At 43.9% G+C, this 13,862-nt stretch overlaps 1 protein-coding gene across 1 annotated transcript in view; it reads left to right on the top strand.

The window, feature by feature from the left end:
- Positions 1-13,862, top strand: part of KNDC1 (kinase non-catalytic C-lobe domain containing 1) — a 122,473-nt gene that overhangs the window by 28,199 nt on the left and 80,412 nt on the right. The window contains exons 5-7 of the mRNA XM_066601011.1: positions 2,067-2,178; positions 2,303-3,159; positions 11,587-11,701. Coding sequence (XP_066457108.1) covers positions 2,067-2,178; positions 2,303-3,159; positions 11,587-11,701 — 1,084 coding nt within the window. The remainder of the gene's footprint in view (positions 1-2,066; positions 2,179-2,302; positions 3,160-11,586; positions 11,702-13,862) is intronic.

The following is a 13,862-nucleotide window of genomic DNA, read 5'->3' as shown; positions in this document are numbered from 1 at the left end:
CGTCACCAGAAAGAAGCTGAGATGGCAGACTGGGAGGACACTGCAGTTTGCCGCAGCACCGCCGGAGACCATCGGAACGCCACGTATTGACTTTTCATTTTTTATTTTTATGCAGGCTAGCTAAGTATTCTTTTCGGCGGGGGGGGGGGGGGGGAGAGTGTGTGGAATTAAATTTCAAGCCTTCCCCGAAAACCGGGGTAGGACCTATTTTCAGGGAAACACGGTATGCAGACTTATGTCTCTCCATGGTTGCAGACTGCAAATCCTGCATAGTCTGATATTGCTGCAATACTTCCTGTTTATTATTTCCCTACATTTTGGTGAAGGGAATCTGTCAGCAGTTGTGACCACACCAAACGTTTAACACCACTAAATAGGTCCTGAGGAATTAAAAATAATCAGACCTTTGTCGCTGGCCATACTGCTAGGATACCAGAAAAAATGAAGTTCTCAGCAGCAAACTCTTCACAATTCTTCCCCTCTCCTGTGTCATTCTACATCCTAACCAGCAAGAGACCCACTGGAATTGTCAATCAAGAGCACAAGGGATGAGTTGTCTAGAGTTTTATTCATCCAAGAAGCCACAGCATTTCTCTTATTGCTAATAAAGGCTGTTGCTCAGGCTAGTTTGTCTCTAAACAATTTTGGCTTTAAAACAAGACTAGAATTGCTGTTCTAGTTACAATCTAGCCTGAGCTACAGCAGTTTGAAGTGGGAGCTGCAAATGCTTGCAGCTCTCACTGAGGTCTGTGCTACTAAAGGCATCATACGAAATCTTAATTCTCAGAAGACCGCTGGGAACATCAATAAAGAGAAGGGGGGGATGGTTGCAGAGGGTTTGCACCCAAGATGCTAGGATGCCTCCCTGGTTCAGGTACACCCCAACAAACAGCTGACAGTTCATTAGTATACAGCTCGAGTGGATAATATTTTATTTTTCTTTTCCAGTAGTAGTATTTGGCAGCGCAGGTATGATTAAGCTTGACTCACTCCCCAGGTCCTATTTAGCAGCGGTAGCAGTTAGGTGTGGTCAGTATTGCTGAGAACATTCTCTTCAACTTGGAAGAGGTAGGAGAAAGATGGAAAGAACTTGACCTTGAGATCACACTACACAGGGTATGCTTGTAGTCTGTAACCATAGATCTGCAGAGGAGTTGTGGACGAACAAATACGTGGCCGAATTTTAGTCAAGGCTTTACACATGGAGCAATAAAAACTGCTTAGAGGGATTTTATCAAAGCACATGCACCAGCTTCTGGAGTAAAAAAAAAAAAAAATAAAAAAAAAATGTATATTTTATATATATATAAAATTGCGAATCTTGGTGCTCTCTCCCGCCCACTATGACTCATTCTTTAGGTCTATATTGATGAACTCTTTCCAGTCTTGGGCAATGTTCACGTTTGGGCCAGAGTCTCCGGCACAAATTTGGTTTAAAATAACGCATCATGCTGATCTATTTTGTCTGGGAAAATTTCTCTCCCTATGCTTGAAGCTGGGTGAACTCCATTATTGGGGTCCAGTCAATGCTGTTCCGGTCTGGGATTTCATTTTTTTTCTATTCAGCTCTAAGGCCGGAGGAGCTGAACGGAAGACAGCACTGCTGCTGTCAACCCAGCCTTAACCCTTTGCAATCCAATTTAGGATTAAGGGTTTCCTAGGGGGCTTTCTCTTTCTCCTATTATACAATGGTGCCATCTGCTGGCAAGAGCCAGTACTGCATTATGAAACATGCTGGGGAGGCCCCTGACAACAGAGCGGCCAGTAATATACAGTAAGAATACCCGGCCGGATGTCTTCTGACATCGGAGCTGTACAGTCTTCAATCAGAATGTCTAAAGACTTCAGACAGTGGATTAAAAGGGTTAATGCTATGGTAACAGTCAAGTCTTTTTTTTTTTTTTTTTTCATGTTTGCACTATTGAGAGTTTTAATCTTTATATTTTTATTCTGTTTTGGGGGTATTGGGGGGGGGGGGGGTGCGTTCTGTATGTAAAATGTTTTGATCTGTACATTTACACATGCAGCCTGCATAATGACATTATTTCTCATAATCTTCCTTATAGAGCATTATATCTCTATGTGAAGAAAAGATTAGTTGCTCCTCATCTGTTTGTCGAAGCCTCTCGTCCATTGGCAGAAGAGTCCTCTCAATAGAATCTGTCAGTGCTTTCCAAGGTAAATCTTGTACACTGTCGTATGGTAATGTTTCCTGAAATAAAGTACATGTAATGATGTATAAAACCAGACCTTGTACAAGAATGTAATCGAAATTAAAATCTACTTCTATGTTTTGATGTAGATGGCTGGGAAAGTCTATGGAAGGGCATCAACAAGAAGGACCATTGTATGAAAGTTCCCACAGCTGAGAAGGCACCTAACCGTATTTCCACTATACCCGAAAACTGCTCTGTCAGTCCTACCGGTTTCTGCCACAGTTCGGACTTTGCGCTAGAAGAAGAGCATCACAATGGATGGCGCGAAACAGAGTTCAAACTGGAGAAGCCATGTTCTTCTCCGATCTCATTTGGACATCATCTCAAGAAAAATAAACGGGAGAGGAGCAAGTCGTCTTCCCCCGAAGGCTTTGAAAGGGCAAAGGTTGAAGATGAAATGGCAAAGCTCTCTTTAAAAAGATATAGAAGAAATAAGCCCTCCCCTTTGGTTAATAACGTTGAAAGACGGTCTCTTTCTCAGTCTCCACCCGGTGTAGGAATGGTCACCTTAAAAAGTTGGCCATCTGTACCTAGCTGTCTATCACCGATCGAAGGCGGTGAAGACCAAGATTTAGGAGATGAACAAATAACCCAGTCAAGTCTCCTTGTGCCAAACCACACAAACTGTTTATCCCCTCTTGGACAATCTAAGTGCCATTCTCAAGTTTCTTATGAAAATCTAGTTACGGCTCTTGAACAAGAAAACCAGCATTTTCTTTGTACAGATAGAAACCCCGTTTCCAAAAAATATACCGTTTCTGAAGATCCTGTTCTGGACAGTATCCGGTTAAATATAAAACACAGTAAAGCCAAGGAAACGTTTGCATCTACAACCGTTTATCAAGAAGATAGTTTATCTATGTCAAGACACGTTAACAGCCCCGAACTGCGGCCTGACTTCAGTGACGGATATGAATCAACTGCTGTGAATGAGGAACAGCGGGTAAAAATAAATATCCTTTTGCGGGGCAGATAAACGAAAATTTGGCAGGAAAATTTAATGCTAGTTTGTGGAAAGCTTTTACTGTGTTTCAATTGCTATGTTCTTCCTGTAACCTTAAAGTGTAACTTTACTTTAGACAGGTGGGGTGCTGAGACCTCACCGAATGAAGTAGCAGAAGCACTCGCCTGAGCACTGTCTTGCCCTTACTTCCCATGCTGCGTTGCACGGTCTTTGGTCGGATCGGCAGGTAGGCTGACACCTGCCTGCAACAACTCCGATCAGCAGTGCCACTGATTGCAGCTCTTAACCATTTAAATGTCGCCATTAATTCTTTAAGTGGCATTCAAATGTTCGGGGGTCCCGAGCGGTCTCCCGTAATGAGATTGCGGGGTGCTGTTCAGTTGCCGAGTCAGCCAGGGGCTTTCTGAAAGCCCCCAGGGTTACCACTGCAGAGTGCCTATCAAGCCATGCCTGGTATGGCATTACTTCATACTGCAGGAGTGAGGAGACCATCACAAGTTCATGTCCCCTATGGGGACTAAATTATACTAATTGTGCTCTTTTTTGTTTATACCCTGTCTCCAAGAAAACAATGTAATAAAAAGCAATAAAGTCATATGTACTAGAAACTACAGGACGTCCCACAAAAAAATGAGCCCTCGCACAACTATGAGCCCCAAGATGACAATAGTTAGTTATTTTATTTTTCATGCCACTTAGAATTTCTTTTTTTTACATTTTTTTTTTTGTACATTATGTAGTAAATTACATAGCATCACTGAAAAATACAACCCGTAACTAGTCCTGCAAAAAAACAAGCCCTCAGACAGCTGCATTGATGGATAAAAGAGTTATAATTTTTATTTCTACGTGGGGAGGGAAAAAAAAGGCTGTGTCCTTAAGGGGTTAAAGAGCATAGTTGGCACTTGGCTAAGTATTTCTGCTGCTTGTTCTAGAAACCGAAGCTGCAGAAAACTCAGCTGAGCTCTGTCTGCTTGCTAGCTGAAGATGGGTAAATAGTCTGTAAGCCCACCTCCACTTAAAGCTGCTTCTCTCTAGCGATTTTGGTCGGCAACTTCACCGCCACCGATCAAAGTTTTTGACGTCTCTTTGACATACCATAAGGTTTGTGAATGTACAGTTACACTTAACCCCTTTAGTGGCATGCCCGGAAAATCTCTGGGGCTTGCTGCACTGACCATGCAGTTGAACCCTGGAAGATTTCTGTGGACAGCTCTTGTGCTGAAATGTGCAGAGCACTGGCTGAGCTGTCATCTGAAATCTTCCGGGGTTTAAATTGCATTGTTGACTCATTTAAAAAAAACTGCCCTGTGAGGCATGACATGGTAATCCTAAACCTGCCACTGAAGGGGTTGATGACGTTGCATCTATAACACATGACCGCTGCGGATAATAACTTCCATCAGCAGCATGTGGGGAGGACTGGACTTAAGGGCGAACTAGAATGCCAGTGGAGGTTAACCTGCTCTTTTAATATTTTATTCCATTTTCCTTCTTGGGCAAATTATGTGATCCTAGAAAACCTGAAATTCTGGATTTCATATACCTTTTTTTATAAGGATTGAAATTTTGTTTCTCTGATACGCAGCTCCAACTCCTCTGCACAGGCAGGCAAGCAAGAAAAGAAACTTTATAATCTAGCTCTGTCTATGTAGGAGATTTGAAGATTTGTGCCAGAAAAATGGAGGTCCAACCATTGTAAATGTATAAAGCCTGGCTTAGATGGAACGATTATTGCTCAACAGATGTCTTTTGAGCGACTTTTGAGCGATAACCGTTGTGTGCATTCAGCGCAAGGTGATCGCTCAAACGTTGAGCGATCACTTTTTCGCTCTGAGAGAGAGATGCAGAAGCCAAGGGGGGCTGCTTGTCTTCTGCATCCAGCTGTTCTCTGCTTGGAGGCCCGGCTGTTATACAGCTGAGCGCTCCAAGTGGGGGATGCAGAGCAGAGCTGGACCTCTCTGTTCTTCATACCCCGCCTGTGTTCAGGGAGTGGGATACAGCTGAAATAATTTCAGCTGTATCCTGCTGTGAATTCCTGATAAGGCTGATCATTCTCATACAGCATGCTGAAGGAGAACCATCAGCAATTCTTTGCAATGAGATTTCCTTCTCCTGCATTTAGAAAGCTCCACACTTGGTTTGTGTGCTCTCTTACATTCAAGTTTCTGTTCTGGCTCAGGAATGTTCCCAGCGCTGATCAGCAGGTATCTCTCCTGAACCTGCATAAGTTTAGCTCCCCTCTCCTCCTCCATAAAGCTGTGTAGGATAACCACACCCACTCTGTACTACACAGCTATCTCTCCATGCTCTCTCCATGCTCTCTCTGAGTAGTGACAGTTTGTTCTCACTCACTGCTGATGAATTCAGAAGATTCACCAAGAGTGAATTACAACCCTGTCTGCCTGCCTGCCTGATCTTTTCCACCATGCCCTAACACTGTCATACAGGCTTCTGTAATAGGTCAGTGCATGCATGTTCACAACAGGGGACCCAGCTAAAGGAGGAGTTGGACAGTTTACGCTGACTGACAGAATTTGCTAAAGGTCCTTTTAGCATCTGAAAGTCATTCCAGCGACTATCGCTGATGTGCTTTTACACAGGAGCCATAGTTGGTCTGTGTATGGAGTTGGAGCGGGCCTGGGAACGTTCCAACCATCCCCTTCTATTCACAGTAAACAGGCAGTCGCTCATAATTGAGTGACTCCTGTTTACAGAACCTGACAGTCACTTGGTATCTAGGTGAACTAAAAACCAAGCAACTACCAAGTGAGCGATTTCTTGATCTGTGCCTTGTCAGCAGGTATACAAGACCCCTATTGCCCGAATTCCAATAATCATGTCATTTTCAAGGTACCGATTTCACTGCTCTAGTCTGCAGTGACTTGTAAAACAATGCTAGCTAGAAACAAACCAATCAGAAATTTATAATTAAAACCAATTACAAAAAGTCTTCATTTCCAAAAATACATTGATTTAAAAAAAAAAAAAAAAAAGTGCAAAGGTGTACAGGACATAGCCTTTACATTTTGTTATAATTGTTCAGTGTAACCGCAGCCAATGGTTGAATGACGAACAATAAATTGTTCACTTTTCGTTCATCATTCATTTTATGCAGGCATAAAAATCATCGTTGACTCGTTTTAACAATTGTTCGGTTTAAAGGCCTATCATTCCGTTGTTCTCATTCACTTATTCAGCGAATGTGAATGATTTCTCGTTTGAATGAGCCAACCATGTGTCAATGGACTACCCGAGCATCCTGCCACTAAATCGTTTGGTGTAAACACACCATTAGGCTGGATTCAGACGAACGTATATCGGCTGTGTTGTCACGCCCAGCCGATATACGTCATCTCTCTGCAGGGGGGGAAGCCTGGAAGAGCCAGGAGCAGTGCTCTGAGCTCCCGCCCCCTCTGTGCCTCCTCTCTGCTCCTCTGCACTATTTGCAATGGGGAGAGGTGGGACAGGGGCAGGGCTAATTCTCAGAACTTAGCCCTGCCCCCGTCCCACCTCCTTTCGTTGCAAATACTGTAGAGGGGGCAGAGAGGGGGCGGGAGCTCAGTTCCTGCTCCTGGCTCTGCCATCCTCCCCACCCCCCTCCAGATGAGGACACCGTTTATCGGCTTGGCATGAAAACCGAGCCGATATACGTTTGTCTGAATGCACCCTTATGCAGGCATAAAACTCATTGTTGACTCGTTTTAACAATTGTTCGGTTTAAAGGCCTATCATTCAGTTGTTCTCATTCACTTATTCAGCGAATGTGAACGATTTCTCGTTTGAATGAGCCAATGATGTGTCAACGGACTACCTGAGCATCCTGCCACTAAATCGTTTGGTGTAAACGCACCATTAGTCTGGGAATGGGACACCTCCAAGATCGTGTTAAAGGAGGGACACCCACTTTATGCTCAGTTCCTGGTCCCTATACGTGGTACGTATTAAAGTCACTCTGTCATTGCAGACGGGCTGCAGGGCCTCTACCCCTCTATGGTGTCCCTATGGGCTCGAACGCTCTGAAATGACTTGTAAAAGGTGTCATTCTGAAAACTGGACTCGGTTATACACTACTGATTATGAATTGGGGTAGTTTCACACCCGCGTTGGGGGATTTCACTTTCCTACTCCCTTTGGGCAGCAGGAAAGGGGAATTTTTACACCGCCGCCGAATGGCTCCATCTCTGGACGGGACCGAGCAGTGCTAGACGGACCCTGTTGACTGTAATGGAGTCAGTCCGCGTTCCGCCCTCAGCTGCCCAACTTTTGGACGAAAGAAAAAGCACTTCATGTAGCGCTTTTTCTTCCAGTATTTTGAGCCGGATCTGTGATTGAACCCCCAGCCGGAGGTTCCGACGCAGATATGAAACCGGTCTGACTGTATCCCACCTACAGAGCTTTTTATTTTTTTTCCGTTTGTTTTCGTTGCCTTTTAAATGCTCTTGTAAACCCATGTTATAACGTATTGCTTGTTTCGGCTGATATGTTCCATAATATGAACAGCAAGGACAGAAGTACATTGAAAGACGCAATGATATCACCGTGACATTCCCCCCCGTTTCTTGTTAGACAATAGTGGGGCTTGTACATTATCTGCATAAATAAGGGACTGTAATGGATATCCTTACAGGGGAAGAACAATACAGAAGTGTCCCGTAAGGCTCTGGAGCAGGGGGGTCCAGCCTTTTGCTATCTGTGGGTCACACTGGAAGAAGTTGTTTTGGGCTATACATTAAATACACAAATGCTAAACAATCCCTCATCATCTTCTTCCAGAATCCCCCCCCCCCCCCCCCCCATCCCATTGTCCTCCAAATAACCCCCACTGCCCTTGCCAGGCCATGTGGATTGGAGGTCTTGCCTGTCCAGGCTGCCATGCAGTTTGCAACCACGGGCCCATTTCTGCCACCAGGGGAGGAACTCGCAGCATCACTTGGCCAAGATGAGATCACCGTCTCTCTTCCTCATTTCAATACTGGATAGGAGCGGTCAGGACTCTGGAGGACAGGAAGGAGAATCTCTGTGGCATTCTAGACCCGGTCAGACAGTCACAGAGCTGCAAGTGCCGCCTCACTGTACGAGCCTATGCGTCAGTGGAAACGCATAACCTGACGCTGCCAGGTATTGCCTATGGCCCCGCCTTCTCCAGATTTAGCTTGCGCGGGCCACCCTCACCTTTGGGCCGCATTCATGGCCATTCTAAGCTGTTGGTTGGACACCCTTGATCTAGAACATGGTGAGAACTATATCCCTTATTCTCAACACTTAGGCTATGGTCACACAGGACAGAAATCGTGCGGGATGTCTGCAGCGGGACCGTGCAGAAATTCTGCAAGATTTCCCCAGTGGAAAGGCTGTTTCAAAACACACGCCAGATAGCACGGGGTTTGAAGCGTTTTTTTAGCCTATATTCTGCCGCGTAAATCTCTCCCCATAGAGAGAAAAGAGTTCGCAGCGGAAACTGCGCTGAAATTGACATGTCGCAAATTTGAATTCCATGCCGCATGTCAGTTTCCAAGCGGCTTGTCCGCAGCGTGCGATCGAGATTTTTGCAAATTTCGTCCACTTTGCTGCTTAGTCTCAGTTTTAAAAATGCATGCAGAATTTCAGTGCGGAGGATCCGCACGGAAACTCTGAAGCATTTCCACCCCTTGTAACCCCAGCCTTGGGGGTCTGACATGCGAGCAGTTTTGCAGCTGAGCTCTTCCCTGCATATCGCTGCTCATCTACTTTTCAGCTGCGGTTTTGGGGTACATTCACACAGAGCAGATTTATTGCAGCATTTTCATTTATCTGAAGAGGGTTTTGCAGAAAGCCATGCACATACTGCAGAAGCAACCCTGATCCTGTCTGGAAGGGCTTTTTTTAATCCCAGAAATTGTGAATGTTCCCTTACTGGTGTTTTGTACAAGTTTACATAGTAAAACTTTATTTTCTACAAATCTAACACTTCGTTTAATCTGACTTTGAACTTCCGCCAATACCCACAAAGTATGCTGCGGTCCCATCATCTTCAGGAGTTGTAGGCATCAAAGCTACTTGGAGAGTTATGTATAAAAGACAGGACATATGCACAACAGCAGGACCGGTTCGGCTACAGTAATTTCACGTTAAATTAACCCTTTCGCCCTCAGGGCAATTTTCACACTCTTGACAAACGCAAATATAAACCTGAAATTATAAAATAGAATGAAAAAAATCTTATTCCACCCATACATTTTGTGAAGGTAATCACTTGGTGCATTTTTTTAAAAATGGCACCCGGCGCTTGGCGCCTTCAGGCAGTTTTGCATCAAAGCATTTTATGAAAGAGAAGTATACAAATTTATAGTTTGTGGCTAAAAGTCTAAGCCAAGAGGAGCCTGAGACAAACAATACTTAAAAATAAACGTTAAGGATGGGCAGAGTTTGTACATGTCCCTTATGTCAATGCACAATACATACGCTATCCTACCAAGTAGTTGGACCCGAGCAAGAATCAAAAGTAGTATTTATTTCCATAGGTTAATACTTAGTGGGGCTCCTTTGGCCCTAATGACATCGGATACTCTCAATGATATACTTTCTACGAACGTCTGATACACTTCAGCTGGTATTTCCCTCCATTCCTCCTGCAATCATCTGACAAGTTCTCTCAAAGAAGATGGATGCAGTTCATGTTTCCCAACCTCAAAGATATTCAGTAGGGATCAGGTCGGGACTCAGCCAGTCCAATCGTGGGGCATCCTCAAACCAATGAAAAACCGCGTTGGATTTTTGACAAGGCGGATTGTCTTGTTGGAAGTATGGCCGACCATTCCCAGAATATTGTCAGACTGTCAACAACACATTATTATCTAGAATGTCAGGGTACACCTGCATGTTCTTGTTTCTTGCCACTACAACCAACGGGCCAAGACCATAACGAAACCTCTGTCGTACTTAACTGCTGGCACAACACACTCACACTAAAGGTGTTCCCCATGCTCTACTCCATCTTCGAATCAGATGGATATACCGGGGTGTGGTATGCTTTGTCACGCCATAGAATGTTCTTCCATTGCCCAACTGTCCAATGACGATGTTCCTTGCACCATTGTAGATAAGCCAATGCAGGATGAAGGGAGGGAAATACCATTTGAAGTGTATCAGATGTTAGTAAAAAGTATGCCACGAAAAGTATGCAATGTCATTAGGGCCGAAGGAGGCTCCACCAAGTAGTAACATATGGGAAAAAATACTATTAACTCTTTCTCAGGTGTCCTAATACTTTTGGCAAGATGGTGGATTCACCAGAACTGAATAGACCAGAAATCTGTGTAATTCAGGAGTTAGTAACCATTTGAGTCATGAAGTCAAAAGGCATCCGGATGAATCCAAGAGTTGAGGCCCTATTCATATCTGTATCGGGGGCTCCAGGATATTTTCTGTTGCTCAGCTCTATTTTCTGGGCTGCGCAATAAAATACTGTAACTGAATGGTGCTGAACAAACCCCATTGACTAATTGGGTTCATCTGGCTTCTGTCCTTCTGACCTGAATTTTACTGGAGATGTTCTGCTGGATCGGCACCAGAGGCTCCGAACGCAATCTCTGACGCAGATGTGAATGGACACTGATTAGATGTAGAACTGCTGATACACTCATCCCCTTAATAGGAATAAAAAATATGATAATTAGAGGGCACATCCTTGTTGGGTAAGGAAAGGAGGTGGGGGGAGGTGGTTGTATCCAACCCTAGGGTGATTGGAGGTTGTATCGGGGGAAAGCCAACTGTATTGGGCTTCCATCTTCCTAATGTCCCGAGTAGCTTCATCCTCTCCCTACTCATCGCCACAACTAGGATGTAAAACTTTTCATGCTACTCCACACTTGGCTGTTAGTCTGTCCCATATGCTTTGAATAGAGTGCCAGGGTTCATGCTTAACCATTGTTCCATTCAAACCCCATCTAGAAGTGGTCCTCCTGCTGGGAGCATCGGAGTACCAGTGGGGATCCCATCAGGTAGACCCCACCAATCTAGCAGTTATCTATCCAGTGGATAGGCATTTATTGCTTTTGGGTGAAAGGGCACTTTTTAAATGTTAATTTTTGACTTTGTAGAGAAAATAATTGGTGAAGGTCTGTATTGACTCTCATGGTCCAAATGTGTGCAGTAAACTCCAAAGCTCTAGAACCCCTTTAACACGATTTCCCGACCAATATCTTTCTGAAATCTACATGTTGAACTAGGACTACTGCCCCAGCCAGCTGTTCTGCTGGGAGTTGTAGTTTACCAACAGCTTGGAGTGTCACGAGACCACTTGATTGTATAAATTCTTTGATTCACTGTTCCATGAAAATCTAGCAAAAACGATGAATGGTGGAGCTGTACTAATGCATCGCTTACTGAGTCCCATAACCCCTAACCTCTCTTGTCTCTTTATAGTGGGTTTCATTGAAAGAAGTTTTGTTAAACTATGGAAAGCCCTTACAAGAAGATGAGCTGTGGGCCCTGTGCTCTGAATGTTTACATACTCTACAGACCTATGTGGATTATCCAGGTAAAGGCTCAGCCATATTGTTGAATATGCCATATACAGTGGTGCTTCAAAGTTTGTAAACCCCTCAGAATTTTTTATACTTCTGCTTATGTTTGACCTAAAACTACATAAATTTTTAAACTCGCATTGTTCCAAAAGTAAATGGCGAATCAAGTCAGACAAATGAGTCAAAAATAATTTATATTGACTTGGTCATTTATTTGAGGAAAATAATCCAATATTATATGTCTAAGGGGTTTATAAAGTATGTGAACCTTTAGAATAAGCAGCTAATTTGAAGGATGAAATTGATTTTTTTTTTTTTTTTTTCAATCAAAACCATCTCTAAAATGTTTGGACTCTACCAATCCACAGTCAGATCATGTACAAATACAGGAAATTCGAGGCCATTTTTACCCTTCCCAAGAGTGGTTGACCAGCAAAAAGCATGCCAAGAGCAAGGTGTATGGTAGTCCTCTAGGTCAGAAAGGAGCCCAAGGTAACCTTCAAGCAATTAAAGTCCCTTCTCACATTAGCTAATGTTAATGTTTGAGTCCACAATCGGGAGGACAGTGAACAACAATGGTGTGCATGGCAGGAATGTAAGGACAAAGCCGCTGAGATCCATCTGTAGTTGGTTAAAGATCGCCTGCGCAAGCTAGAAGGCTATTGAAACAATGTTTTGTGGATGGTGAAGACCAAAATTGTGTGTTTTTTTTTTTTTTGTTTTGTTTTTTTTTTGGCTTAAAGCGACCATCCAATCCTGTACAAAGATGGTTAAGCCGCTTCTTTGACTACCTTCCTAGTTTTCTGATCATGGTAACCATTGCCACTACATATTTCAGTAACGGCCATAGATTTCTTTAGGGAGTGATCACGTATCCATGCTGAAGTAGCAATGTAGACTAGGGCACCACAGTGCAATCTGCAGCATTGTGGCCTTCTCTTGAATGCTGTGATTGATATGATGAGACTTTTTCTGCACACGGATTCTGAAATCCACGTTGCGTGGACAAAAAGAATAGACGGGTCACTTCTTGGCATGATTTCCATGTAGGGATGCCACGTGTGTATGGGTACTAAATACACATGCAGATCTGACACAAATTTTGATGCAGAACTCTGAGGCACAGCGGGTTCCAGCTGGTTTTGCCAACTGACACCCGCCTGCAAAACAGCTGTAATCAGTACAAATTCCCTAATAGGAGCTTGGGGGTCCCGAACGCTTCCCACCACAATGAGATTATGAGGTTCATTTGGTTGTCATGACAGCTGAGGCGTTTTGAGGGCCCCCAGAGCTACCCTGTACTTTTGCCTAATTTTTTAATAACATTGAGGGGACATTGCAATTAATATGAGAGGACAGTGTATATATGGCTGCAAACAGATCTGGATAAGCCGGAGGCTTGGGCTGAAAATGGCAAGTGAGGTGTAACACTGATAAATGTAAGGTTATGCACATGGCCAGAGGAAATACATGTCATCATTACACACTACATGGGAAACCACTGGGGAACACTGACATGGAAAAGGACTTGGGGATTTTAGTTAACTGTAAAATTAACTGGAGCAACCAGTGTCAGGCAGCTGCTGCCAAGGCAAATAGGAATCATGGGGTGCACTAAAAGAGGTCTAGGGGCGCATGACAAGAACATTGTTCTTCCTCTTTACAAGTCACTGGTCAGACCACACATGGAATATTGTAGACCGTTTTGGGCACCGGTACTCAAGAAGGACATATCAGAGCTTGAACGGGTACAAAGGCAGCCAACTAAAGTTAATAAATGGAATGGGCGGACTACAATACCGAGAGAGGTCATCAAAATTGAGGTTCTTCACTTTAGAAAAAAGACGGCCGTGGGGCGACCTAATAACTATGTATAAATATATCAGGTGACAATACAGAGATCTCCACCATCATCTGTTTATACCCAGGACTGTAGCTGTAACAAGGGGGCGGCCTCTACAGCTAGAGGAAAGAAGGTTTCTACATGAACATAGAAGGTGGTTCTTTACTGTAAGAGCAGTGAGACTAGGGAACTCTCTGCCTGAGGACGTGGTGAAGGAGAACTCACTAAAAGAGTACAAGAAGAGCCTGGACGCCTTTTTTGGGCGATACAATATTATAAATTATAATCACTGATTACTTCAGAAGAGTTGGTGATCCGGGGATTATTCTGCC

The sequence above is a fragment of the Eleutherodactylus coqui genome, chromosome 4, assembly GCF_035609145.1.
Source record: "Eleutherodactylus coqui strain aEleCoq1 chromosome 4, aEleCoq1.hap1, whole genome shotgun sequence".
Classification (NCBI taxonomy): domain Eukaryota; kingdom Metazoa; phylum Chordata; class Amphibia; order Anura; family Eleutherodactylidae; genus Eleutherodactylus; species Eleutherodactylus coqui.
This window is presented reverse-complemented; position numbering and strand designations above follow the sequence as displayed.